The 26,771-nt window shown below is 37.6% G+C and overlaps 1 protein-coding gene across 2 annotated transcripts in view; it reads left to right on the top strand.

The window, feature by feature from the left end:
* Positions 1 to 26,771, top strand: part of LOC150085285 (uncharacterized) — a 104,802-nt gene that overhangs the window by 53,141 nt on the left and 24,890 nt on the right. For both annotated transcript variants that reach the window (XM_090373132.1, XM_090373131.1), the window contains exon 2: positions 10,569 to 10,710. In XM_090373132.1, coding sequence (XP_090229258.1) covers positions 10,569 to 10,710 — 142 coding nt within the window. The remainder of the gene's footprint in view (positions 1 to 10,568; positions 10,711 to 26,771) is intronic.

The following is a 26,771-nucleotide window of genomic DNA, read 5'->3' as shown; positions in this document are numbered from 1 at the left end:
CGGTGGTAGACTCCGCAGTCTTCCGTGATAAATGACACGCGGTCGACGAACGAAGGTGAAATTTTAATAATCACATAAGAACTTTTATTATAAGTCACCTTCGTTGAATTTTTGCCAAACACTTTGGCCATGTTTTCGTGCCTGCGGCGAAGATGATAATGCTACAACGCAAACCTCAGGGAGGCTGTTTATTGAGAGATTCTTTATGAGAGTCTAGCGGATTGCGACTAAAAGAAATCAGTTTTTCGTCTTAATTTATTATACGCGTGAACCTTTCAAGTGGAAGTCTAACCTGCTCGAATAGAGTAACGGCATCTAATCTGTGGGCCATGAATTTAGGAACGCAAACTATTCGGGATAATCTCTTCCTTCTGCAATTATTTGCAGACTATTATGACTACTTGTAATCGGAAAGCATTAGGAAAAAACCGCAGTTGTTAGAAAGATGGAGAGAGAACAAACAGTGTGGTTAAATCTGTACTTGGAACTCACTACTCGGAGATTTTTTAACATAAAAAAAAAGTTGAAATGATCACCAGGGGAATAAGCAATTTATTCCCTCCAATAAGGAAATTAGATTTTGCTTTCGTTATAAAAAGGAAAGACGGTGAAATCGTAAATCCTTAAAGATTTCATCTATGTCCCCATAAAATAAAATATCTGCATTGATTGGAACCACAAGCCTATCAATACTGTTTTGATTTCAACTATCGAGTGGATTAGTCGTGTTGACATTGGCAAGATGGGCAGTCTTGTCAATTATCCACTGGATAATTGACAAAACTGCGAAATCCAAAATGGTTATTTAGACATCAACTGTTGTTGTAGGGTTTTAGGAGCATCAGCGATTAGGGACATATTGTCTCGCTGTAAAAATTGCGTGTTCTGAGGTCCATTTTCTGTTTACTGGACGAAAAACCCGAGTTTCCGGGAGAAAAAGCATGGTACCTGAGACCGACTAGCTCAGTGACGTTGTGAAAGAGACCCGTAAAAATTCCTCCCGCCGTCGACGGGACTCGAACTCAAGTCTTTTCCACCAGTGTGTGAAGGACGCCGATCCTACCAACTGTGCAACCCACGAGGGCAACAGCAAATGGCAATTCCTTGTTCTTCTGCCACGGTATTTTCCTAATAGCAACGAGGGCCTCTCCCACCATCATTTATTGAAAGCGCACAATTAAGGGCACACAGTATCTTTGCCTATTTTGGACAAAAACGGCCCCAGAAAACGTGGTTCACATGAAGGCATAAATTTTATGCAGGACGGTGCTACGCTCCATAATGACAATAATTCTCCACATCACGGGTCTTCAAGATCGTCCAACCTAACTCCAACAGACTTTTCGTTGTGGGTTTATATGAAACATTGTGTTTACAAAGATTCTGTTCAACTCTTTCAGATTTGAGGGACGAAATCCGTCCAAGAGGTAGTGAATCTTCCATCGGAAATTTTGAAGGCAGCCTTGATGAACACAGTCTTTGTTGCTTATTAGAAAATAATGGTGGACAAGTAGAGATTTGATCACCAATAAAGATTGGTGAAAATTTCGTATTTGTGTTATTTTTCTAAATTAATCATTTTGCGCCCGTGGTGGTCAAATTTCTAATTAATATTTTTATTGTTAAAAAACCATATATACTGATTTTAGCTTCTAGATCCGAGTGTGGAAATCCACAATTTTTCAAAATAATGTAACACACTGCGGGAAAAGGTTGGCCACCCCTTTATTATTATACATCTGATAACGTAAACAGCAAAGACGATAATGCGATGGTGGCAGTCATCAGCGAGGCAGAGACAAAGAACTGCGAGCAAAAAATGGGCCATTACTTTGAGTTGATTTCCGCGTGCAGCCATCCAGCTGGACACATCAAACTGAAGACATCGATTCGACTTATCAAACAACCTCCAAACACACCATCAGACTTTTGAAGAACGTAAGAGTGCAGAATGGCGATGAGGTCACACGACGCTGTTTCCAACTGAACTCCATTAAAAGTCAGTAGTGTGTGTGGTAATGTCCGGGATTCGGAAGGTATCGGCGAAGAAGAACAGCGCGTGGATGGCCATCGATAAACTACTCCCTTTTTATCAATTGGTAGCAGTTCAGCTGTCTCCAGATGGACACTTTAAAGGCTCGAGAGTCGACCAAAAAGCGCGTGGTGCCAATATTTTTACTCTCTTCGGCCTCGGTTGTCAAGAAGCATTTTTTTCGTCACTTGGAGACGTGGATTTAATAAGAAATTGATTTTTTTCTCTTCTCCTCCGTGCTGTTTTACTAATGCCGGACACCGCGTTCGGATTACCAGTTTTTAAGTTTGTTCCGGTGTCGAGAGTAATTTAGTTTCTTTAATCTCGGAAGGAACTTCGTGTTTCTCTGATTCATCGCCCTCTGCGGGGAAGACGGATGAGACCCGGTAGCTGCTTGATGTTTCTTGATGGTGTCCATTCATTAATCTTTTCCTGCAACAGCCATTGCCTGGCAAATGGCAACTCCTTAGTCTTCCGTCACGGTTTTTCCCTAATAGCAAAGAGGGCCTCTCCCACCATCATTTATTGTAGGCCTTGTCACGTAGACTCTGCGGTGGCTCTTAACTCATAATCTATTATTAAAGGTAATGGAATACCGAAAGTCACAAAGAATCAGCTAATTTTATGCTCCCGGAAGTTAAGTAGTGTGTGTGGACTTACCACTAGGGAAGTGACTTAGTGCCAGCGAGTACATTAAGGGGGAAGGTACCCGTCTAATGCTATATAGATTTAGAGTATTTAAATATTAATTTGCATTGATTTTCATTTTCCCTAAAACACTTCTGTAATTCATGATTAAAATAGGTTCAGAAAGTATTCCACGAAAGTTACTGTAACAGTTTTATGCGAATATATTTCTAAGTTAATTGCTTGATAATGTTTATCACGATTTAGGAAGTATCATAGTTTACGTGAGTTCTAATTAACGCACTTTATTCGTGATAGTATTTTATCATGATTTAGAAATTTCTCATTTGTTTCATAAAAACATCACTTAACCGTTTCCATGAAAATTTATTAGCACTTCGTGAAATACTTCTCTATTCGTCTCCTATTATAAAAATACTTTTCAAAATTCGTGGAAGTATCACTTAGTTCATGAAATACCTTCCACAATTCACAAAAGTATTTCCATCATGAAATATTTTTCCCAATTCATGAAATTATCACTTACGTCATGGAACATATTTCACGATTCGGGATATTTAATTATGTACCACTTACGTCATAAAATATCCTTCACAATCCATGAAAGTATCACTTACGTCATGAAACATCTTTGAAATTCAGGATATTTCATTACATACCACTTACGTCAGGAAATATCCTTCGCAATTCATGAAAGTATCACTTACATCATGAAATATCCTTCGAAATTTATGAAGTATCACTTACGTCATGACGTATCCTTCGCAATTCAAGAAAATATCACTAATGTCATGAAATATCCTTCGCAATTCATGAAAGTATCACAAACGGCATGAAATATCCTTCGCAATTCACAAAGTATCACTAACATCATGAAATATCCTTCACAATCCATGAAAGTATCACTTACGTCATGAAACATCTTTCAAATTGAGGATATTTAATTACACACCACTTACATCATGAAATATCCTTCGAAATTTATGAAGTATCACTTACGTCATGACGTATCCTTCTCAATTCATGAAAGTATCACTAATGTCATGAAATATCCTTCAAAATTCATGAAAGTATCACTTATGTCATGAAACATCTTTGAAATTCAGAATATTTCATCACATACCACTTACGTCATGAAATATCCTTCAAAATTCATGAAAGTATCACTTATGTCATGAAACATCTTTGAAATTCAGAATATTTCATCACATACCACTTACGTCATGAAATATCCTTCACAATCCATGAAAGTATCACTTATGTCATGAAACATCTTTGAAATTCAGAATATTTCATCACATACCACTTACGTCATGAAATATCCTTCACAATCCATGAAAGTATCACTTAGCTCGTGAAACATCTTTCAAATTGAGGATATTTCATTGCACACCACTTACGTCATGAAATATCCTTCGAAATTTATGAAAGTATCACTTACATCATGACGTATCCTTCACAATTCATGAAAGTATCACTTAGCCCATGAAATATCCTTCACAATTCATGAAAGTATCATTTAGGTCATGAAACATCTTTTAAATTAAGGATATTTCATTATACACCACTTACGTCATGAAATATTTCTGAAACATCATGGATACTCCACTCTTTGTAACAGCGCAGGTTGTGAAATATCACAGCCTAATTCTAGATAAATGTAGTTGATGGTGATTTTATAGACCAGTCTCTCAGTTCAGGATCAAATTAATTGGGAAGCTGAGATTAAAAGTTTTTTTCAACATCAAAAATCAACGGTCATTGTCCTTATTTTATCCACCAACTATAATGCTGAGTTTTGATCTAAAAGAAAATTATAAAACAAAATAAGCAGCCTTGGAACGTAAACCGATAATGCGGTGTCTGGGTCTGATTATTAAGTACCGTGTAGCACATGATGTTGGCGAAACGAAGTACGAAGCGGAGGTCACGTCTCTGCTCTTTGCAGAAGTGGAACGAAATGATGAGCCGTAGAGAAACGTAAGCGCGTAGTGATGCCACATAACTGAGATTGCATTTCTTCAAGACGATAAAACAGATGATCGGGGATCTTAAGGATGCTTTAAGCAAAGAAGTCTTTCCTTAGATAGAGGTCTTTTTTAACGTGAAGTGGAAGAATGTTGAAGATGACCCCAGGTGTCGGGAAATACCCTAAATTTATTGCTATCTTATTTAAACTTAATTTCGGTGTGATGTTATCAAAACAAAACAAGAGTTTATCTTGTTTTGTCTTGATTTATCTTGTTTTGAAGAGATTATCTTCAAACCAAGAGAATATCTTGTTTTGAAAGATTTAAGAGATTCTTCTTCTTCAGGTTCCGTGTTCAATTTGACCAACATTTTCCAGCCAACTCTGTCTCTTGCTTTGTGAAGTTGTTTGGCTGGTCATGTTTCATTCTTCGGATGATTAATGTGGTAGTTTCCCCTTGCTTTCCAATCGCAGTGCTATATCCATAGGCTTGCCTAAGTCTTCAAGTTTCCCGTCTTGAGCGTAGTAAATGTTAATATTACCAGCCTCAGGTTGGTAATAGTGAGTGCTGCTACCCACCACTATGGTTTGTATCGAGTTTTTCTTCTCCAATGTATCCCTCTTGTTTTGGCTCCTATCTACGACGACTTGTACAGCTTGGGTGTCCCTTCTGATAGCTAGGCTATCGCTGGCATAGCTCCTGGAGTTGTCAGAGCATGCAAGCACAACGACAAGGTGAAAATCCCATCGAGAGAGTTTAATTTTTAAGAGATTATGTTTATAAAAAAAGAGAAGTTTTCTTGTTTTCATAGATTAAGAGGTTTTCGTTTTCAAAGATTAATAGATCTCTTGTTTTGAAAGATTAGTAGGTCTCTTGCTTTGAAAGATTAAGATTTATCTTGTTTCAAAAGATTAACAGATTACCTTGTTGTAAAAGATAAAGAAATTATTCAATCTTAAAGAATATCTCTTAACCTGTCTTTTTCAACAGCCAAGGCTCAACCTTCCACAAATTTATAAAGATTAAGAGATTATCTTGTTTTGTAGGATTAAAAGATTATCTTTATAAAAAAACAGAGACGTTTCATGTTTTCAAAGATTAAGAGGCTTCTTGTTTTCAGAGATTAAGAGGCTTCTTATTTTCAGAGATTAATAAGTCTCTTGTTTTGAAATATTAAGAGATTATCTTGTTTCTAAAGATTAACAGATTACCTTGTTGTCAAAGATAAAGAACTTATCCATTCTTAACGAATAGCTCTTAACCCGTCTTGTTCAACAGCTAGGATTCAAGCCTTCCACAGATTTTGAAAGATTAAAACTTATCTTGTTTTGGAGGATTAAGAGATTATCTTTATAAAAAACAGAGAAGTTTTCTTGTTTTCATAGATTAAGAGGTTTCTTGTTTTCAAAGTTTAATATATATCTCTTGTTTTAAAAGATTAAGAAATCATCTTATTTTAAATGGTTAAGAGATTGCTTTGTTGTAAAAGATAAAGAAATTGTTCAGTCTTAACTAATATCTCTTAACCTGTCTTGTTCATCAGCTAAGGCTGAAGATCATAATTTTGAATTTGTTCGTAATTCCACAGATTTTGAAAGATTAAAAGATTATCTTGTTTTGAAAGATTAAAAGATTATCTTGTTTTGAAAGATTAAAAGATTATCTTGTTTTGAAAGATTAAAAGATTATCTTGTTTTGAAGGATTTAAGAGATTATCTTTATAAAAACAGAGAAGTTTTGAAAGATTAAGAGGTTTCTTGTTTTCAAAGATTAGTTGGTCTTTTGTTTTGAAAGATTAAGAGATTATCTTATTTTAAATGATTAAGAGATTACTTTGTTGTAAAAGATAGAGAAATTGTCCAGTCTTAACGAATATCTCTTAACCTGTCTTGTTCAACAGCTAAGGCTCAAGATCGTAATTTTGAATTTGCTCGTAATTCCATAGATTTTGAAAGATTAAAAGATTATCTTATTTTGAAGGATTTAAGAGATAATCTTTATAAAAACAGAGAAGTTTTCAAAGATTAATAGGTTTCTTGTTTTCAAAGATTAAGATATTTCTTGATTTCAAAAATTAGTAGGTCTGTTGTTTTGAAAGATTAAGAGATTACCTTGTAAAAGATATAGAAATTATTAAATCTTAATGAATATCTCTTAATCCATTGTGTTTCATAGTTAAGGCCTTTTCAATCTGTTATGTTCAATAGATAAGGCCCTAACCTTCTACAAATTAAAAGATTTGGAATACCAAGTTTAAGCGATGAGCCATTGGGCATTGAGCCATTTAAAATATTAAACTCACGCGTGAAAAAAGAATGAAACCAATCCTATCATGGTGAGATTGCTATTTGAGATTGTGTCAATTTTTTTTTTCATCCGTTCGCAGTGAAGTAATCCTACTTATTTCGATGCCCTAAATCCCACACAAGCAAAGGTTACCGGCTATAAAACGTTCTTTGTTCTCACGTGCCGGAAGGGGGTTGGTCATGCTAACGAACGCTTCGCTGCCTGGAGATTACCCTGAAAGAACAGTTTCACAAAATCAAACGCCTCTGGGTGTCGAAGCATTCAACAGGGGCGTGAAAGGAGGAAAGAATTCTCAGGATGAAAAACTAGCGGCTCTGATCACTCCACGGTTTACAGAAAACTCCCCTGGGTGATGCAGCATTAGATTAAAAGGTTATCGATTCCGACAGAGGCAGTTAGGTACATCGCCCACTGCGGACGGTACCGTTTTTCCTGTTGGCAGTTCTTGCTGTTTGCCAGCGCGAGACTGATAAACGCCCAATTTCAGCTACTCTAACAGACCGCTTCTCTTCACTCGTCCACGTCATATCCAAATTCTTAAATATTTAACAAAGCGAGGGAACTACAGAGGTCACACCTCGAAAAGAAGAAACAGAGTAGAAAGATGTAATGGTATGTTTTCAAAGTTTCAAGAGTAATTCTCTCTGCCTCTGCATAATTTAGGAACGCTAAAGGCAGATAAATCTGCGTATGTCCCCCAATATCCACGGAATTTTCACACATATCCTTCTAAATTGAGCTCTAAAGATATCCGGGTGGAACTGTATCACGGGAATGGGTAGTGATAAAGGTTTCAAGACCATAGCCAGTCAGAACAAACACACAAAAGATTAGTTATGACAGTAGCAAGCTCTTGAGTGTAGCACAGTTGACATAATCACCATCCTCCTCACACCGGATGGAAAAGCCCTCGGTTCGAATCCTGTCAATAACACGAGTAATATTTATAGCCCTCTTTTATGATGTGGCTGAGTTAGTCGGTCTCAATTGAGGGTAGCATGGTTTCCCCTTCCCGGAAATGTGGGTTTTTCATCCAGAAAACAGCAACTCGACCAAACAATGCACGCAATTTACAAACGAACTCTTCTAATCTGTTCTTTGGTTGTTCGAAAGCATACGCGTAAAAGAACATGTTTGGACTGGTTCGAAAGTGGTTTGGAACCAGTTCGGATTGTTATATGAGTGTTCTCATACCGTGGCAGGGTTTTATTGGGTAAGAGTTAAATTGGGGTTTTTTTGATTCCAAAAACACTGGATTTTTCATCCCGAGGCAATACATCAGTCCATAGAAAACATCATAGAAGACACAATACTGCGTCCTCATTTTTTAAATTATTATTCCCTGGACCCACTGTCTAAAACAATCAAATCCAGCGTGGACAATTCAGTTTAAGTTTTGCTGGATGAAAACTCCCAAGTCTGAACCCAAGCATTTTCCAGACTTCATGGACGGGCCAATAGAAACTTGTAACTCCTTAACAACGCCTTTTCGGGGGTTGGTGGATGGATTACTCATAGAAAATCTTTGCTCATCTCGTGGTTGTATATCACTTTAGAAAAAAAAAAGCATTCGTCTGATTCATGGCCTCCTTGTTAATGAACCAGCCAACCATCATATATCTATAAAGACAACTGGTCTTATCCATTATAGAAGAATCCCCTCCTAACTTTGGGAAGGTATAATATTAAGAAGCTTGGACAAAATATAAAAGAAATGTTGGATTACCAACAGTTCAAGTCTGAGTCTACCAAGACTGCCAGTATCTTTAAAATTCGTATATTCCATATTTTCCGTTCCTTTACACATTCCCAACACTAAAACCTTACTTTACCAAGTTAGCTTGTTTTAAATAAATTAAAAATTCAAAGGAACTAAAATAGGATATGTTTAGTGGATGTTTATATTTCCATAGTTGGCTCCAGCGTTGGAGATTCAAATATTGGTGGCTGGGAATAGAAAATCCAAGATATATGTAATTCATACCTCACGTATTTTACATAACATACTAGCATATTAATGCTGTGGATGAACTTGGAATTCTAAATGAAAAAAACAGGGATAAACCGGGAACATTTTCCGCTCTTTCTAACGGTTGCCATGGTAACTTCGTTTTTAATGGCGTACTGATGCTAAACGCATTATTCTAAATCCAACACACGTAGAATTTCGGTCCCGAGTGTTTTTCCTCTTTCGTGGGTTGCTGCGAAACGCGCTGCCAGAGATAAATATTTGCTGAGCTCTGTACGAGAGGGAATTACTCTACTTTTGCACAACTTGCAAAAGGTTAGGAAGTTCGAAGACGAAATAGGCAAGCGCCTGGAACAAACAGAAGTCCATCGCTCCGCTTGGTACACACACAGAGGATGTTTAGAGTAATCCAGCTCGAGGGCCCCCGCATTACTTGTCACTCTGATTGAGCAGTCAAATATTAAGGAGGTCACTAGTGAGTAAGTGTCGAGTAAGAAAATGATGTGCGACTCTCAGTGTGTATTCAGGCTGTCTGGTAATGCCATATCTGGAGGTCTTGGCTCGTTTCTTCATTTTAAACATGTGCAAAGTGTAGATGAAAGTTTGTATTGGATTCCAGATACCACCATCGAATTCTAATAAGCATATTTTTGGCGCATTCGCATATCCCTATTGTCTTCGCCATGTCCGTCCATCTGCAAGTAACAGCTCGACTTCCATTCGTATAGAGAGAGAAAGTAGATTTAAAAAAAAAAAAGTATTGGGGAGAATAGTAATAAATATTATACATTTGAAATCAAACTGGATGGCTAAGTTTGGAGAATGTAAAACTTTGGAGTTTTATTAAGTGTTTTCTAAAGTGTCGGTAATTAATTTATAAGGAGATAACTATACTTACTTTTCACTTCTCTTAATCATAAAATGCCCTCTTGGGTGGCACAGTTTGTATAATCACCATCCTCCCCATACCTAGTGGAAAAGACCGTAATTCGACTCCCGTTAATGGCACGAGGAATTTTTATGGGTCTTTTTCACAACGTGGCTGAGTTAGTCAGTCTCAGGTGAGGGTAGTGTGGTTTTCCTCTCGGAAACGCGGGTTTTTCATCCAGCAAATAGCAAATCTACCGCAGAATAAGCGTAGTTTACAGAGATGAGATTATATACAGGCAATATGACGTAAATTGCTGATGCTCCTATATTCCTACTACAATCGATCAATCATTAAAAAAGAAAAAAAAAACAATAAATATCAAAGAAAAAAACATTTCATTTAATAGTGATATATTAAATATAATAAAATTAAACATAATGATCCACAAAGGATTACTGCTGGATCATCATCATCCAACAATTTATTAAGACGTATTTTTCATTTCCTATATTAAATAATACAGCCTGAAAAAAAAAAAACGGCACATAGAAACATAGATACACCTTAGCATTTCATTCTTCAAATTTCGTTTGTTTAGATTTTTTTAGATTTTAAAATTAAAAAAATAAATTAAAGTGTCATTCACTTAATAATTGTTTTTAATAATAGGATTTTTTTTTGTAGAGATTGTTTGAAAAAATAAAATTACCGTATTTACTCGCATAATTTATTTATTTTCTCTCAATTTTCATTTTTTTGTTTTTATTTCAGTGTTTGCTTTTAACCCCGATAATCCTGAGCAACCCTGTACTCTGGATGAGTTCTATGCCTGCCTCCATTCGCTACAGTCGGTTACAATGAGCAATGACCTCGCTTTCGCCACCACATTGGAGGAGTTATTGTCAGTATGCAGGTAAGTCACGCGATTTACATTTATTTATTTTGAAACGCAGAAATAACTCCATTAAATAAATATCATTCTCGAATAGAATAATCCAGTCTCATTAGAATTCAATATTTTCCTTTCGGCTTTCTTAAACTGAAATAATTATTGGAAAACTCGCTTTAACAAAATACTTGAATTTCAAATAAATGACAGGGGAATGGGGGGGGGTTGTCTAGACAAGAAAACTGAACCCGAATAGCGTTTCGAAAAGAAATACATTACAGTCTAGCTTTTGATAAGAGCACCATGAAAATACAATCTCGATTTTCCCTCCCCAAACTCTTGTTCCGCTTATTTTTGCCATTTATTTTGTCCGTAATATATTTTTTTTGTTTTCCCAATAATTTATGTTCCCATGGATACCGGGGGAAGGGGGGGGGAAGGGCAAAGCAAGCAAGCTAGCGCACACATCTTAAACGATATGTTCATTTTGTGTGACAGCCCAAAGAAACATTGCACATATTTTAAGCAAATTTCCAGAACCCATTGTGCATTGGAGAAAAAAATGATCGCGCATAGTCGATTTGTGGCTATAAATGTAGTGTACGTTTCGATTTTAAAGAATGGTGGTGTATGAAGAAAGGAAACCAATATTTATAAATCTCGAAGGGAGGACCATTAGCGAAAGCATAACCGTATTTAAAATAAGAAAGGTTTTGTCGAAATAAATAAAAATCTTTCAAGAAAAAAAAAACACGGTGATTTTTTCCCCTTTCTTTTTGTGGGGGGGAAGGGGAAGATCGATGAGGCTGTAATAACAATAACATGCCTGCGCAGTTGATGTATTTAAGAAGGCAGGGATGAAAGAAGCGGACTAACGGTGTTTGCGTGTACTTTATAACGCCGTCAGGGTCTCTCGAGATAAAACAAAGGCGGAAGTGATAAATAGCTGAGCGCGAGGAGAGCTGGGAATTTAAATGATTTCATCTTTCCACTGACTGTTGACCCCGACAGGTGGTTCGGATAAATGATGCGAACCGATTTAAATCACCTGTCATTCTCGTGATAAATCGGCTGCACTGCTTTGGCTCTGTTTACTCGTCTGCCAGTCCCGTGGCGGGCGCGAGCTACAAGCGATCTACCTGCAGCCGTATTCGGCTTTCCGTCTTTTTCGCAGAGATAAACCCAGAAGGCATCTTAAACTGCTCCGGTTGAGCTTTCTTTTGCTCATCTTTCTCCCTTGATGCGCCCCTTCACCTTCTTGCCTTTCTCGAGGACATTCTCTTCCATTTCGGTTAATTCGCACCTTTCCAAATGTTTGCTTCTTTCTTTATTTATTTCAATTTTATTCTTTTTAAATCTCTGTCTTTCTCACTGTTCTTCACCTTCCAGTGCTCTATTTTTTTCTTACTTTCTCTCACCTTTACCTTTTCAAATTTCTTCGGCGGTTTTGCCTTGTCTGTTTCCCATTTTAATCTCCAGTTCTGTTTTCTCTATTTTATCTTTAATGCTTTCTCTCTATTTCTCTTTATTTCTTTCTCTTCCTGCAGTTCCCTTTCTTTTCTTTCTCTCTTTCTCGTCACTCACTCTTTCGCGCTCTCTCTCTCTCTTTCTCCTCTCTCCCTCTTTCCCTTCATCTCATCTCTTTTTCTTCTTTCTCTTTTCCCATTATTCCCCCCCCTCTTCGCACCCTCGTGAGTAGCACAGTTGGTAGGATCGCCATCCTCTCCACATCGGTTGAAAAAGGTCTGCATTGTTATCCCGACGATGACTGGGCGAATTTTTAAGGGCCTTTTCACAACGTGGCTGAGTTAGTCGGTTCCAGGCGAGGGTACCATGGTTTTACTCCCAGAAACTCGGAGTTTTCGTCCAGCAAGCAGAAAATCGACTTCAAAACACACGCAATTTACAGACAATATGCACGGAGCAACATGGCCTTAGTCGCTGATGCTCCTAAAAAAAAAACCAATAACAACCCTCTCTTCACTCACTCTTATCTCTTACGCTCTCTCTCTCTCTTTCTCTTTTTCTCTTTCTACTTTTTCCCTTTCTTTTGTCTTTTCTCTCTCTTCCTTTTTATCTTTCCGTTCTCTATCTTTCGCTCTCCTTTTTTATCTCTATTTCCCCTTTTCTCTTACTTCTACCTCTCTTTCTTCTCTCTCTCTCTCTCTCTCTCTCTCTCTCTCTCTCTCTCTCTCTCTCTCTCTCCACCCATCCGTCTCTTTCACTCTATCGTACTCTCCGTCTCTTTCTGTCTTACTTTCTCTCTTTTTGCCTTTCTTCTTCATAACTATATATCTTTCTATCCATCCATCCATCCATCCGTCTTATTCTGTCCGTGCTATTCAGTCTCTCTCTTACTCTCTTTCTCTCTCTCTCTCTATCTTTTCCTATCTTTGTATTTCTTTATCTCTCTCTCTGCCTGTCTATCTTTCCCGCCCTCTTTCTTTTTCTCTGTCTATTAATCTCCTTCACTCTGTCTTTATCTCGGCGAATCTCTCTGTCTGTCTTTCTCTATCTTAATCTCCGTCTCCTCTAATTCCATCCATCTCTCTTCCTGTCTTGGTTTTTCTTTCTCACTTTCCCTTTCTGTTTATCCACACATTTTTCTTTTCGCTCTTTCTCTTTTACTTTTGTCTTTTGTTCTCTCTCTCTCTCGCTCTCTCTCTCCTCCTCCTTCTTTTCCTTCTCCATTTTTCTCTTTCTCTTTTTTTACCATTCCCCCCTCATCGCTACCTATTCAAAAGATGGCGCTAACTGCAGGTAAATGAACTTGTCCTAACTCCAAGGTAACTTAATCTGTCCAGTAACTGAACTTCATGAAAAGAACTTATTCCCATTTGATAAACGAAACATTCCGTGATCGTACGGCTCCTCAGAGAGTTTTCAGAAAGATAGAAGAGTTAGGAATGACACCAGAGGACCTAAGGCAGTAACCACGCGAAATGTTGATATTCTCCTCATCGCTCATCGCAGGGAAGTGAACGCCCGAACTGATGTAGACACTACGATACATATCTCAAAGATCAATGGTAGCGGGTTTTGTTTACTGATGAGCTCAGACTTGCTCTACAGAAATATTCAACAAATGCTTGCACACTCACCTGAAGGGAACCAGAGACACGCCATTTCCCTAATGACCTCACTGAAACCATCTTTCGGAGCGAGGGAAACATGCTAGGTTGAGCAGGCATCTCTTTGGATGAACGTATCGGTCTTGATGTGTTCAAAAAGAGACATGACTGCACAGAGTATAGAGATGATTCATCTCTCCTTCTCTGTGTTTCTCTATTACTCTTCTTCAAATATTACTCAGATATTTACAAGAAGGATCATTTTTTATCTTTTCGCAGTATCTAGCCCATACTGTGAGACAATCTCGCAATACAGGAGCCTGGGCCTATACAAAAGCTACTTCTATCTGTACAAAAACGAAAGATTCGACTGGAATGGTGCTACCAATGCCCATAATAGACTGTGCAACAGTTGAAAAAGATCATCTGATCAAAGAAGTAGTAATTTACACTTTTTTGCACCAACTGTAGGGGTAAAGTGTGGCGTGCATCCAGATTGTCTCGTATACACCACTTAAGAAACTGGAGGTGGTATCATGGTATGGGACATGTTTTGTGTAGTACAGAGTGCACCAGCTCATACCATTAGAAGGTCGTATTACCTCCAGTAAATGTTTCTGTCATATCGGACCAACATCGCCATACAAAGCTTCATTTTTACCTGGATTGAGATTAATTCTTTTGCACCTGTCCACTGTGCAAACATTGCATTTAAATGGTTCCAGGAGCATTCCAAAGATTTCTAACATCTACCCTGGACGCCCAATTCTCCAGAATTCAACTCAATTGAGAATGCGTAGGATAAGTTGGAAAGGGTAGATAGACGTCGCAGTACTGTCCAGACAACAACACACCTGACAAATATCCTGATGGAAGTATGGTGAAATCTGGAGCTAGATTCCCTCACACACCTGGTGGAATCCATTCCATGACGTGTACGGGCTGTAATTCGGGCAAAATATGGCTCCACTTGATATTGCATGAATCTTTATAATTTTTTGGCTAACTGTAAATACTTTGAAGGAATTAGGTCTGAATATTTATTTATTGCGCAACTTTTTAATTTTTTCTCTTTTGTTTTCTTCTTTTCTTCTTGTACACAATAACTGAAATTGAAGCCGATTAAACACTAGATTCTTAGTGGAACAAGTCATCAAGGAAAATAAAAAACCTCCCGGCTAATAATTTTAACAAAGAATTAACTGTTTCTCTCATATTTGTGAGTGTTTTCATCCCGGAACATCACAATTTTGATTAAAATGAAACGTTCTTCTATTTAAAACGAAGAAAGAGATTCTAATTAGAAGCGTGACTTATGTTAGGGTAATGAAGGTAGGATTATTCCTAGCATTAATAGAAATTATGTTGTTGTTTTTGGTTTCTTTTTTCCATCGTAATTTATAATTAAAAGTAAATCTCTCGCAAATGTCTTGGCATAATTATAAAGAACTTAAAACAGTCGGAAATAGGATAGAAAGAATGCTTGAGTTTTTTTTTAAGGTTTACCACTCGCAAACCTAAAACTATAAAAAGTGTGTTCATAATTAACGAGTATTTTGACAGAAAGGCTCTGAAAAAGTTAATAAATGACAGTTGCATGCAGGTTAAGCTGGTATTATCACACCTTCCTATATTCGATAAAACGATATTTCACATTTTTTTAATGAATTTACTTTAAGATGTTTTTTCTTTTGTTACTGATATTTTTTTTCGGTGTACTTTTGTTACATGGGAATATCTTCTTTATTTCAGCATGATCATTTAATTATCCTCTATAGGATATTCTGATTGGCTTTCTTTATGAGGGGATGTATTGAGACATTGGAGATTTTCAAGTCGACCTACCAATGAATGATAATCAAGGCGAAATGAAGAAGAATATTCCGTATAATAGAATTATAGGAGTAGGCGTCGCAGGATATAATATGCAACTCTTTATTAAGATTAATTGGTTATAGGGATTAGCAGATCGGCAACTTGGGCCATATTGCGCTGTATATATTATGTCACTCCAACTTTCTGGGAGAAAAACATTCTATCCCCACCTGAGACCGATTAACTTGGCCACGTTTTAATAAAACAAAAAAGAGCAGCGTTTGTATTCTGTACGCACGAACGATGTTTTATTTTATCTTCAGCTTTAAGAGAAGTAACGGATAACTTCCTGGAGTGCACAATTTTACATCATTTTCATACCATAATTGATCACGGATATCACGAACAGCTCCAAATGTATTTTACAGAAATTGTCATTCAAATTCTTAACAGGAGTTACGGTCATTGATGTTCTTGTAAATGATTCATGCTGGACTAATAATTCATGATTCATGGCCGCCAACTCATCCAATCCCAACTCAACTGATCATGTTAGTTGTTTGGAACTTATTGGAAAAGGACATTCGATGCGACGACCATCCATCTCACAAGTGCCCTCTTGAGTAGCACAGTTGATCGAATCGCCGTCCTCCCCATGCCGAGTGGAAAAGACCAGAACGTGGTCTTTTCTACCCGGGTAGCATAGCGATAGGACGTCCTGCAGTACCGCAAGGTATTACAGGGTGTCCATGGCAAGACGCGTACGGGTTATATTACAGAAAAAAGGTGACCCAAGGAATGCAATGTCATCTCAGTGTATAACTCCCAGGTCTTTTCATAACATTACAGTACTGGTCTTAAAATATCTGTCATACTAAAGAAACCAGTTATATCCCTGTAAGAAACTGCTGATATAGCTGACCATACATCTACTAGATTACTTTTATAATAAGAGTACCATTTTGATTCTCTACTAAAGAAATGGTTTCATTGCGTCATATCACATTCCATAGCTTTATCTGGAAATGGTATGCAAGTTCTGACATGTTTAGAAGTTCACAGTTGGCTGGATCTCAGTACATACTTAAAGGATATCGGTGACTAAAGTCAAATTTTATATGGTGCTAAAAATTATATGTTTAATTATTGAGTTCTTTCCCTACTTGAATGCAAAGTGAGAGAATAAAACTCAGATAGGCCCTTACTTGCTCGAATTGGAAAGGTGATAGAAGGAGCTTTATAGTTAAAGGACCAATCAAACCACGAGGGATCAACGACAGAAAGTTAGACTTCTGTGAATTAAGTGATATATCAATTTTGGAGAAGAATCTATGGAAAATCTACTGCCTTACTGAATCCTAATCTTAAGTCCTTTTCATCCTGGACCATTTTAACTCCACTCCCTTTCCCTTCTCCAGCTTGTAACTCTGATTTCTGTTCTGTAGGCACCCAGGGAGGTTTTAAGTACACCTGAAAAGTTTTAACCAATAGCGCAAACAAGGTGAAAAAAATATCGTTTTTAAAGTGTCATTAGAGCTTTTTTTCCCATTTTTCTTGTGTTTTATCTTTTCATTCTTTAATTCTGAAAAAAAAAGGTAATTATATTTTGTAATCTCGTACCAGTTATAACCAGATAATTGCGAAGACAAAGAGAGCTACAAATCCTTCCCGATTTATATAATTAACCAAGCAGGACTCAATTGTCAAGTTCTGTTGATTTGAGTTCACAGATAAGCCTCTAGGTGGAGCTTTTTTTATCGAATCGCAACAATCTCATACAGACCTTTTGTCAAATATCATTGTCCAATATGTTGCTAAAATAATGTCTTTCGTAAATCAACTCAAAGAGATAGGAGTGTATTGATTTTTAACCTCACCATCGCTTATCTAATATTCATTTATCACAAAATATTTTTATTCTAAAGTAATTACCACCCGGCCATAAATGAGGAAATTGAAAGACAGAAAATTACCATAAAGTTTAACATTTGGTTCCCCTAATTTGTATCCATCTTTTGACAGAGAGAAAAATAAAGCTTCCTCTCTATTTCTCATCAGAATACGCTGTTATTACTCTTCACTAAGGCAGATATTGACTAATTTCTATGCTAATTTAATGAAATAGTACGAAAATATCAAAAAATTGGAAAAAGGAAACTGTCTATAACGATCGAAGTTGAAATGCCGAAGTTGAAAGTGTGAAAAACCTTTCACACCTGGATTTTAGAATCTGTATTTTTAGGATTCTTGGATGCTTATAGAAAGATTTCAATGATAGGATGGAACCTGTGAGCGAAGATTACAAATTATACTGATGGATCACGAAAGATATGTTTATTATAAAACCAAACTGTTCCATGGACAAGAATAATTCTAATTAAATTCTACATTTCTCAATAATGATGCTGAAAGATCAAAGGAGACGTCTATGGATTGAACTATCGATATATCTCCTTCGATGTCTCTCTCTGTCTTCCCGCCCACACCCTGTTCACAAAGAAGTGCATTACTTTTTTTTTTCAGCTGTAAACCTTCTTTCAACTCCCTGAGGAATGTCACAGTGTGGCAGAAATGATTGGAGTTTTGAAGAGATGTCCTTGTGTGTATCGACAGGAGCACGTGTACCTGCGGCATTTCGTCTGCGGAGTATCAATAGGAGACGGCATCCTATACAACACACATTTCCAGAAAGCATACACACGCCCGCAAGTGTCGACGAATACTCACAGAGAAGCTTTCAGTGATAAATTGACAATCTTCTGGCGTTTCGCGCACTTTCTTCGCGGGTCTTCTTTGTGGTGATGGTGCGTGCGGTGTTTGAAATCCCCGGTTGGCCGAAGAAAGCTCGCCTGGAAAACAGATGCGCAGTTCTTTAAGAATAACGCACGTCTCTTTTATTGCGTTTTGACTTCCCGAACCCTGGACAGTTTCTAAAGATTATCCGTGTGCAGTTGCCTAGAAACAAGGTGTATTAAGCGTGAATCCTCAATAAGAAAACTAAAGACCAATATTGCTGTTCTATTGTTTCTTGGCAACGAAAATTAGTCCATCTGGAAGAGAAACATAAAAACATCGATCTCTCAACTTTATCTATCTTCCATCAGATGTTGATCTTGCGCTTAGTTTCCGAAAATATCCCAAATAGAACTTCAATACGCTGTCTTACCAATAGGACATCCCATGAGTTGTTGCAGAAATTCATATATAACTACGAAGTATTTTGTCCTATTGTAGTGTATGTTGGATGGCTTGTTTTGAATTTATTCTTAGGTAACAAAGGCCATCGCGATGAAATACACAGATTGTGGAAAAGGTGTGGGTTAGAATCTCTCAATACTCTCGTCATTCAACACATTGCCAACAAGCGACATCTTTTGAGCTCATGGAACGATGGACATAAATCCATCTAAATCGATTCTAGCTCTATTAATCACACTTTGTGACGCTTCAAGGAGGGGTACCACATCTGCTGTGTGTTCGCGCGCTCTGTATCGATGTCTCTCCAAACCACAGGCTCGTCTCATTTAGTATAGTCAATATAGCAGCGTCCTCTAGCGCCTTATTTTGTCCAGCTTTTAATACAAACATTCTTTTCAGTCTCAATTTTTCCTATGTTCTAACTAAGTAAAAGTTAATGGACAGCAATTTTAAGAAGTTTCGCGCATCAACAGACCCACTGAATCCCTCCATTTGCACCTGAAAAAGTTTCGCCTTCCATGTACAGTTGTTGCTTAGCAACAGATCTAATCTTCGCACACTGTTATTGCTCTGCCAAATTTTTAGAAGCGCCTTTTCAGATTTATTCATTTAAGTTATATTTAACCACAAAGCATGCGGGTTCTGATATTAAGGTACGCCACAATCTGCATCAACGCATATAGCTGATAATAATATGAAATATTGCAAAATAGTTTCAGAAACAAATCTCAATGGATTATTTTAACAGAATAACCAAATTGATGAGCAATACAAAACAGTTTCTGAGTGATAAAAGTTAATTTAAAGTGTCGTCATTCAGACAAAATGTTAAGACCATGTAGCGGTTCTTGCTTGAAAATGCTTAAGTTGCACTGACTAATGGGTAAATAAAAATCCAGCCAATGGATTGAGTTGCTTAGAATTTCCAACTTGACTTGTCATCCTCTGGCAGTTCATGGTGCTGTCAGCATTGTTGTGATTGTCATGAGAAATTCCTTGTGGTGGTTTGTAATATTACAGAACTCCATCTCCTTGTGCTGTCAGTTCTGTTCTACACAGCTACTTGTGGTACAGGCTTTTATCAGTGGAGTACCTGCTGCCTACAAAGTCTCGGATGTAGATTCTTTAAGGATTCCTTGACGTCGTGAGGATTTCCATATTCAGCATCTGCGGAAAGCATTTCCTCATGCTGCTGAGATAAAAAAGTATAAAGTGAGCCACACACTAGAGTTGGAATATTTTGTTTTTTACTGTGGTTTGCTTTTGATTTGTCATTTGGTGTGGTTTGCCGAGACCATTTAATTGATGACGCTGTGGACTTTGAAATAGGCTGACAATTATTTATAACCTGGACTTGGACACTTTTATTTGGACATTGAATTATTTTCTATAGGTATCTATTTTGCGTTGCTTTAACGTGCCATTTTAAAGGGTCTTCCCACCTTGTAATTGGGCAAACACAGGTGGGAGAGGACCTCGTGGGTAGTACAGTTGGTAGGATCGTCGTTCTCCCCACACCGGGGGAGGACGACGATGGAAGATACTTGAGTTTGAGTCCCGTCAATGATGCGAGGAATTCTTATGGGCCTTTTTCAAGACGTGGTTGAGTTAGGTGATCTGAGGAGATGGTAGCATGGTTTTTTCTCCCTTGGGGCAGGAGATGTGTGTTTAAATGCAATAGACAAACGTACCGTAGTATATTCTATGATCTGTTTGTCTATCATGAAGAAAATGAATTCATAGATTAGATTTTGGGCTCGTTTTTCTTATTTATTCCAACCAATGGGATTCGTGTTTACTTATAAACGGGATTTAATCTAAAATTACGACTATGGTTAAATTGGGTTTAACCCTAGAAATTGAATTTGATCCTGAAGCAAACTTGTTTCTTAGAAGTAGGATTTATACCACCATGAAATAGGACTTATTTCTATAGTGATTATTAGGTAAAAACCAGAGTCAGTGCTAAATATGCTGTATCCTGGAAACATGGGTCATTATAGCTCCATGGCAACAGAATTTGGGAAGGAATTGCAGTTTTTGTCTACTGTTGCACCTATTCTTTAGAAAGTTGTCTTTTTTATTCATCATTTTAAGCCAAATTAACCCCAAGAGAGGTACTCTGGAAAGTTACCGAATTTTCCTTTCAGGTTTAATGGAATCTTCGTTAATTAAGCCAAACAAAAATATACAACATAATCACGTCATTAAGAAGCAAGGAATCCTCCTTTTCGCTGCATGATGAGAACAACATGAGTCCCAAGTAATTCTCGGAGACAGAATGAGAAGCTATTATGGCTGTACCAGGACACATTAGCAGGGTATTTAACTAATGGCTCCCTTAAAGAGGTACCTGTCTTATCAGGACACGGCAAGTGTGCGAATGCATCCAACATTGCTTGGAAATCGATGTTTGTCAAAGGCGAGATGCTCTCTATCTTTTATACACCGCTGTCCTTGGCAATATTTCCCGTTATCTCTTCGCTATTAACGCTGGCCATAGAAATTTAGACACTACCAGCCATCAGCCGGTGATAAATGCGACCAGTTCGGTGCTCACTTCATTGAGAGTCTTTGGTTCGATTCTTACATTATTTGACCATTCTTGTTGGGTGAAAAAACATTTAATGGGGCTGTAGCTTGAGGGCGAGAACGAGTTTGCTGCGCAAAATTTGGACTAACAGAAGCCCAAGAAAAGAAACAACTAAAATGTTGAACCACATCCGTGGGCCATCTCGGAAATAATGCACCTCCAGCCTCCAATTCGGCAATGAAAATACACATCGTTACTATGGTAACGATATATTCTGTTACTGTGGTAACGGCGTATTACGTTTCCATGGTTACAAAGTATTCTGTTACCGTGGCAACAATACATTAAACCATCGTAGTAACAATATATTCCATCACCATGGCAACAATATATTTCGCTGCTATGGTGACAATAAGTATCCCTGTTGCTAATAAATAAGTAGATTTTTGCGCTAATCGCTGCCTAAAGATGGAGCGCGTCCCATTGCTAAATGTTTTCGTCCATCACCACTAGGTGCTATCACGTGATTAAAAAGAGATAAACGTTTCTATTAAAGACGCCACTAATTTGAAGCTCTTTTGATAATTTGGATTAGAAAATTAATAGGGAGAAGTCGCGCCGGCTAAAGAGGTATTTGAATTATCGCCCCCCCCCTCTACCGACCCCTACCATTACCCTCCCTGCTTGACTAGTGCCATAATGAGTCCGTTGGCGATGTGTGATATTTATTCATTACGGTCCAGAAGGGAGTAAATAGAAGGAGGAGAGAGAGAGAGAGAGAGAGAGAGGAGTACATTTTCATTCCGAGCGTATTGATTACAGCCGTTGTAATGAGGTGTGTGGTGACCTAGGTAACGCTTTGTTAACATCAGGGATGGTACACACAAGTGTGGTCTGGGGATAATGGTGAACTAACCGAAATAGATTACTCGGGATATATAATTCTGTAATCAAGGTCATAATTTATTGGATTGGTGGACAAGAAGTCTCCGATAGAGATTGGTAACCGAGGGACACTCTGACATGTTAATGACAGCGTCTGATGTGGAGAAAAAATAAATAAATCGGGTGTGGCTTAGATGTAATTTTTCTCTTACTTTTAAAGATAAAGTAATCTGTTATCAACTGATGTACATTAGCGCAGTCGCATTCGATCAAATAGTTCTTGTCAACTTTTCTTTGGATAAACACGTTTAAGTATCAGGAGGAAACGATAGATTGTATAAAAATATGACCCCATTCTGTTGACATAAACAAAGAAAGGGAGAGATAGAAAGAGGAGAACAGTAGACAACCCCGAAGACCATTATTTGGTTTGTTTATCGTGAGTGAAGTACTTAGATGCAAGGTTCTTCTCGATGGCTTAGTTTCTGACCAATGACAATGTTTATCATGGACTGAAAATCAGATTACTGACGCCATCACTATGAGGAAAAAATACCCCAGGAATCTTGTAGCTGGCTGTGGATAAATCGTTTGCTAGCCTCGTGGTTCTAGCCCACACACACCAGTGATTGTGAAATACTGCGCGAAAGTGGGCTTACGACTTCTATCGACATACTTTCTGTCTCTATATAATCTAATATTCCTTCTGAACTCTCTCTTCTCCTTACAAACGCTATTTACTCGGAGAATTGCTACCATTTTATCTTACAACACCACACGGGTAGATCAGAAGTTAAATTAAGTCTTTTCTGTTTATTTCTTTTGTTTATTCGTGTAGAGTGCAGCAGATATGTATTCACACGCCAAAAAATTATAAACCTTTTGTAATGGAGTGTTGCCTCCAACGTGAAGACTGGACTGTGGATCAGTGGAAGAAGATCACGTGGTTTGACGCGCCTCAATTTAGATTTCTTTGAACCAATGGTAGGGTGAAAGAATGGCATGAACCTCATGCATCCAGACTGTCTCGTGTCCACTACTCAAACCGCTCGAAGTCGTATCATGGAATGGCGTCTGTTCTGTTGGTAAACATTGGATCTGCTCATGCAGTGAGATGGTCGTGTTACCCCCAATGAACATTACTCTGTCGTATTGGACCAACTTCACCCTCCAATTCTGCATTTTTACCCGCTTTGAAAGATGGATTCTTTCAACCAACTATCCACTGCAAATATTGTATCCAAATGGTTGCAGAAACATTCCCAAGATTTCGTACAACTACTTTGGCCACCTAATTCTCACAGATTTGAATTCAATCGAGAAAGTCTGGGTTACGTTAGAAAGGGCGGTTCAAATTCACAGTCCTCTACCGACCACCATACAGAAGCACAAATATCCTAGTGGTCAAATATGGAGTTAGACTCCATGAGACGCCTAATGGAATCAGTGTCACGAAGTGTAGTGCAAAACGGTCAAAAAGTGACCCTACTAGTTAATAACGGTTTCTAATTTTCTAGCCAGTTAGTGTATAATGGTCATAAGATTCTCCACGATCAATGGTTGATCAAAGCGTCGCAAATATTACTTCCTGGAAATAATGTCATAATCACAGGAATGGAAATTATGGAGTGTCTGAGCTTGAATCTTAAATAGAAGTTATTTGTCCTCGCGCTTGCGCGCAAAACACTACGAATCGGAGATTAGATATGGACGGTGAGCGTTAATAAAATTTTCATGTAATTTAATTTCAACGGTGTCTTCAATTAATAGTCACGTATAATTACGTTGGACACTAAGTATTTTGGCCTCGTTAAATAAAAATGTATGCTGTTCGTTTACGGCATGCTGGGCTAACTCTGCACTGCTGAACGAGAAGCTCGAACGGAGGCCGTGTGATGTTTTACTCGAATATTCAGTGGACGTCTCGTAGATCCTTGGTAAGACTAGAAATCACTACAAGAAATGTATACCAAGTCATTTATTTGTGTCGCAAAAGAGGAAAGGACTGAGCCATTGTTCAGTATATCGTGTAATTTCCGTATTGGCATGTCCACAATCTTAAATTCGGTATCTTTAAAGGATCTGTTAAGCTGCTTGTGCCACTGTTCAATTTATGGAACAGAAATAAAGCATTTTTTGATATTACTATTATTAGTTGGTGTATTTTTTGTATCATATCTTTACCTTGTATCCTAATTCGGTTTATTGTAGCAAGGACGTAACCTCTGTTTAAGAATCTGCTGGATAATATTTGTATTTCTGAGTCTAAAACAGATTCCGTCTTTGAATATTTATAGCCATTGAGAAACTGATTATAGACCTTTTGTAGGTGAACGGATAATAGCTGTTACAACATCGACATGCTTCTAAATTATAAGAGCTATCATCCGTTCACCTACAAAAGGTCTATTATTTTTAATCAGTTTCTCAATGCCTATAAATATTCAATGACGGAATTTGCTTTAGACTCAGAAATACAGATATTAACCAGCAGATTCTTAAACAGAGGTGAACCCCTTGATACAATAAACCGAATTAGAGTACTAGCTAAGGACAGGATACAAAAAACGACACCAACCAATATAGTAATATCAAAAAATGCTTTATTTCTGTCCCATACATTGAACAGTGGCACAAATAGCTTAACAGATTCTTTAAGGATACCGAATTTAAGATTGTGGCCAGACGAATACGGAAATTACACACTTTAATGAACAATCGCTCAGTCCTTTCCTCTTTCGCGACACATAAATGACTTGGTATACGTTTTTTGCAGTGATTACTACTCGTCTTACCAAGGTTCTATTAGATTTCCGCTGAATATTCGAGTAAAACAGCAATCGTCTTCAGTTCGTGCTTTTTTGAATTTGAATTTTCGAATTTTCAATTGTTTTTTTTTTTTTTTTTTTTTACTGTAAACATTTTGGTTGATATTTTTTCTACAAATTTTTATCTAAAGCATTACCCATCTCTACAACGTTAATAAGACACAACTTTGATAGAACCAATTTTATAAGAATCAAAACTGATTTTTTTCGAATACCGTATTTACTCGTGAAATTTACCATCATGCTTAATTCTTTAAAGTAATTTTTTATTAATTATAATTTTGATTTATTTTAACAATATTCACCATTTATCTTTCTTTCCTCCTTTTGATTTCTCTAGTATAGTGATAAATAATATTCCTTAGAAGAGCGCCGTCTAGTGACCATGTACAAAACTAGACGTTTTAAGGAAAGATGTGCTTTCGTGCATACTTAAGAAACCTTTTACCGATATGCCATCTGCTATTTTAGTTCTCCCCCCACCCCACCTCATCAATCGAGACAGGAAAAAATATCTGGAGCACTGCGATTCCAGTCAGATAAGTGTATTCGGTGTTCACGAGATAGTAAAGAATATTGACTTACCTGGCAAGAGATAATCAGCATCGCAAAGAAGAAATCAGCTGATTAACGGACATCAATAATTCCAGTTTGTTGCTTGAGTTTTCCATTAGGCTTACGCACTGCTGTTTTGCGGGTGGGGTTTGAACATAACCCTTAAGAGAACATAAACACAATCCTGTAACAAAAATCAGCACCACATTAATATTATGTGGAAACTGAGTACAACGTTTCAGTAAGTTTTAACAAGTCTTCTTCAGGTAAATTACATTACTAGCATTTAACATATTCCGATTACATAACATGTTAAAAATCTGCAACAAAAAACAGCATCACAAAAATAATATTATGAGGAAACTCGGTACGTTTCGGTAAGTTTTAAAAAGTCTTCTTCGGGTAGAATTATAAGCGTAATTAAAGTAATGGATCTTTTTAATTTTATGTAATTAAATTAATTTATTAAAATTAAAAATTTATTGATTTCGAAATCGGTGGGTGAATGGGAAAACAACTCGCTGTTGCCGGCTGTACCCCGGCGTTACAACAAAGTTCGCGCAAACGGTGCCGCTTCGGACAGGATATTTTAATTGGCAAGGTGCCAACTCGAGCATCGCCCTTCCGGCGACTTCGTTTCTTGTACGGAACTGTGGGTGCGGGTAAAGAGCGCTTCCGAGACCCTGCCGTAATTATGGTGCGTACCGCGGTTACTCGCGTAAACATTAATCTACGTAATCGCGGTTTGCGTACAGTTCCGAAACGAACCCGACTATTTTGTACGGGGATGCGGAGCCCTTCATTTAGTTGATTTCTTTTTAATAACAGCGGATTCACGCGTTCGCATGAGAACATCGCACGAGCGAAATACGTTAAGGTCAAAGCGGCAAGTGTTGTTATCCGTGATCAAAGATGCGGGGCCCCCACTCGGTATAATTTATTCACAGCGTAATATGTGGTCCAGGGAAGATGCGGTGAAAATAGACACTCCGGCCCGGATGAAATAGGAACAGCTCGCTACTGAATAAAACGCAATCGACCAATCTCTCTCTTTCTCTTGTCTTTCTTTCTTTCTTTTCTTTATCTCCCCCTAAGTTCTCTCTGTCTTTTTCATCCTTTTCTTTCTCTCCATTTTGTTTATAGTGTTCTCTTTCTCACTTTTTCCCAACATGTCTTTCTCTGTGTCTTTTCTCGCTGTTG

The sequence above is a fragment of the Mastigoproctus giganteus genome, chromosome 5 (genome assembly GCF_048544385.1).
Source record: "Mastigoproctus giganteus isolate SK-2022 chromosome 5, ASM4854438v1, whole genome shotgun sequence".
Classification (NCBI taxonomy): Eukaryota; Metazoa; Arthropoda; class Arachnida; order Uropygi; family Thelyphonidae; genus Mastigoproctus; species Mastigoproctus giganteus.
Note: the sequence above shows the minus strand (reverse complement) of the source record. Positions and strands in the feature narration are given on the sequence as shown.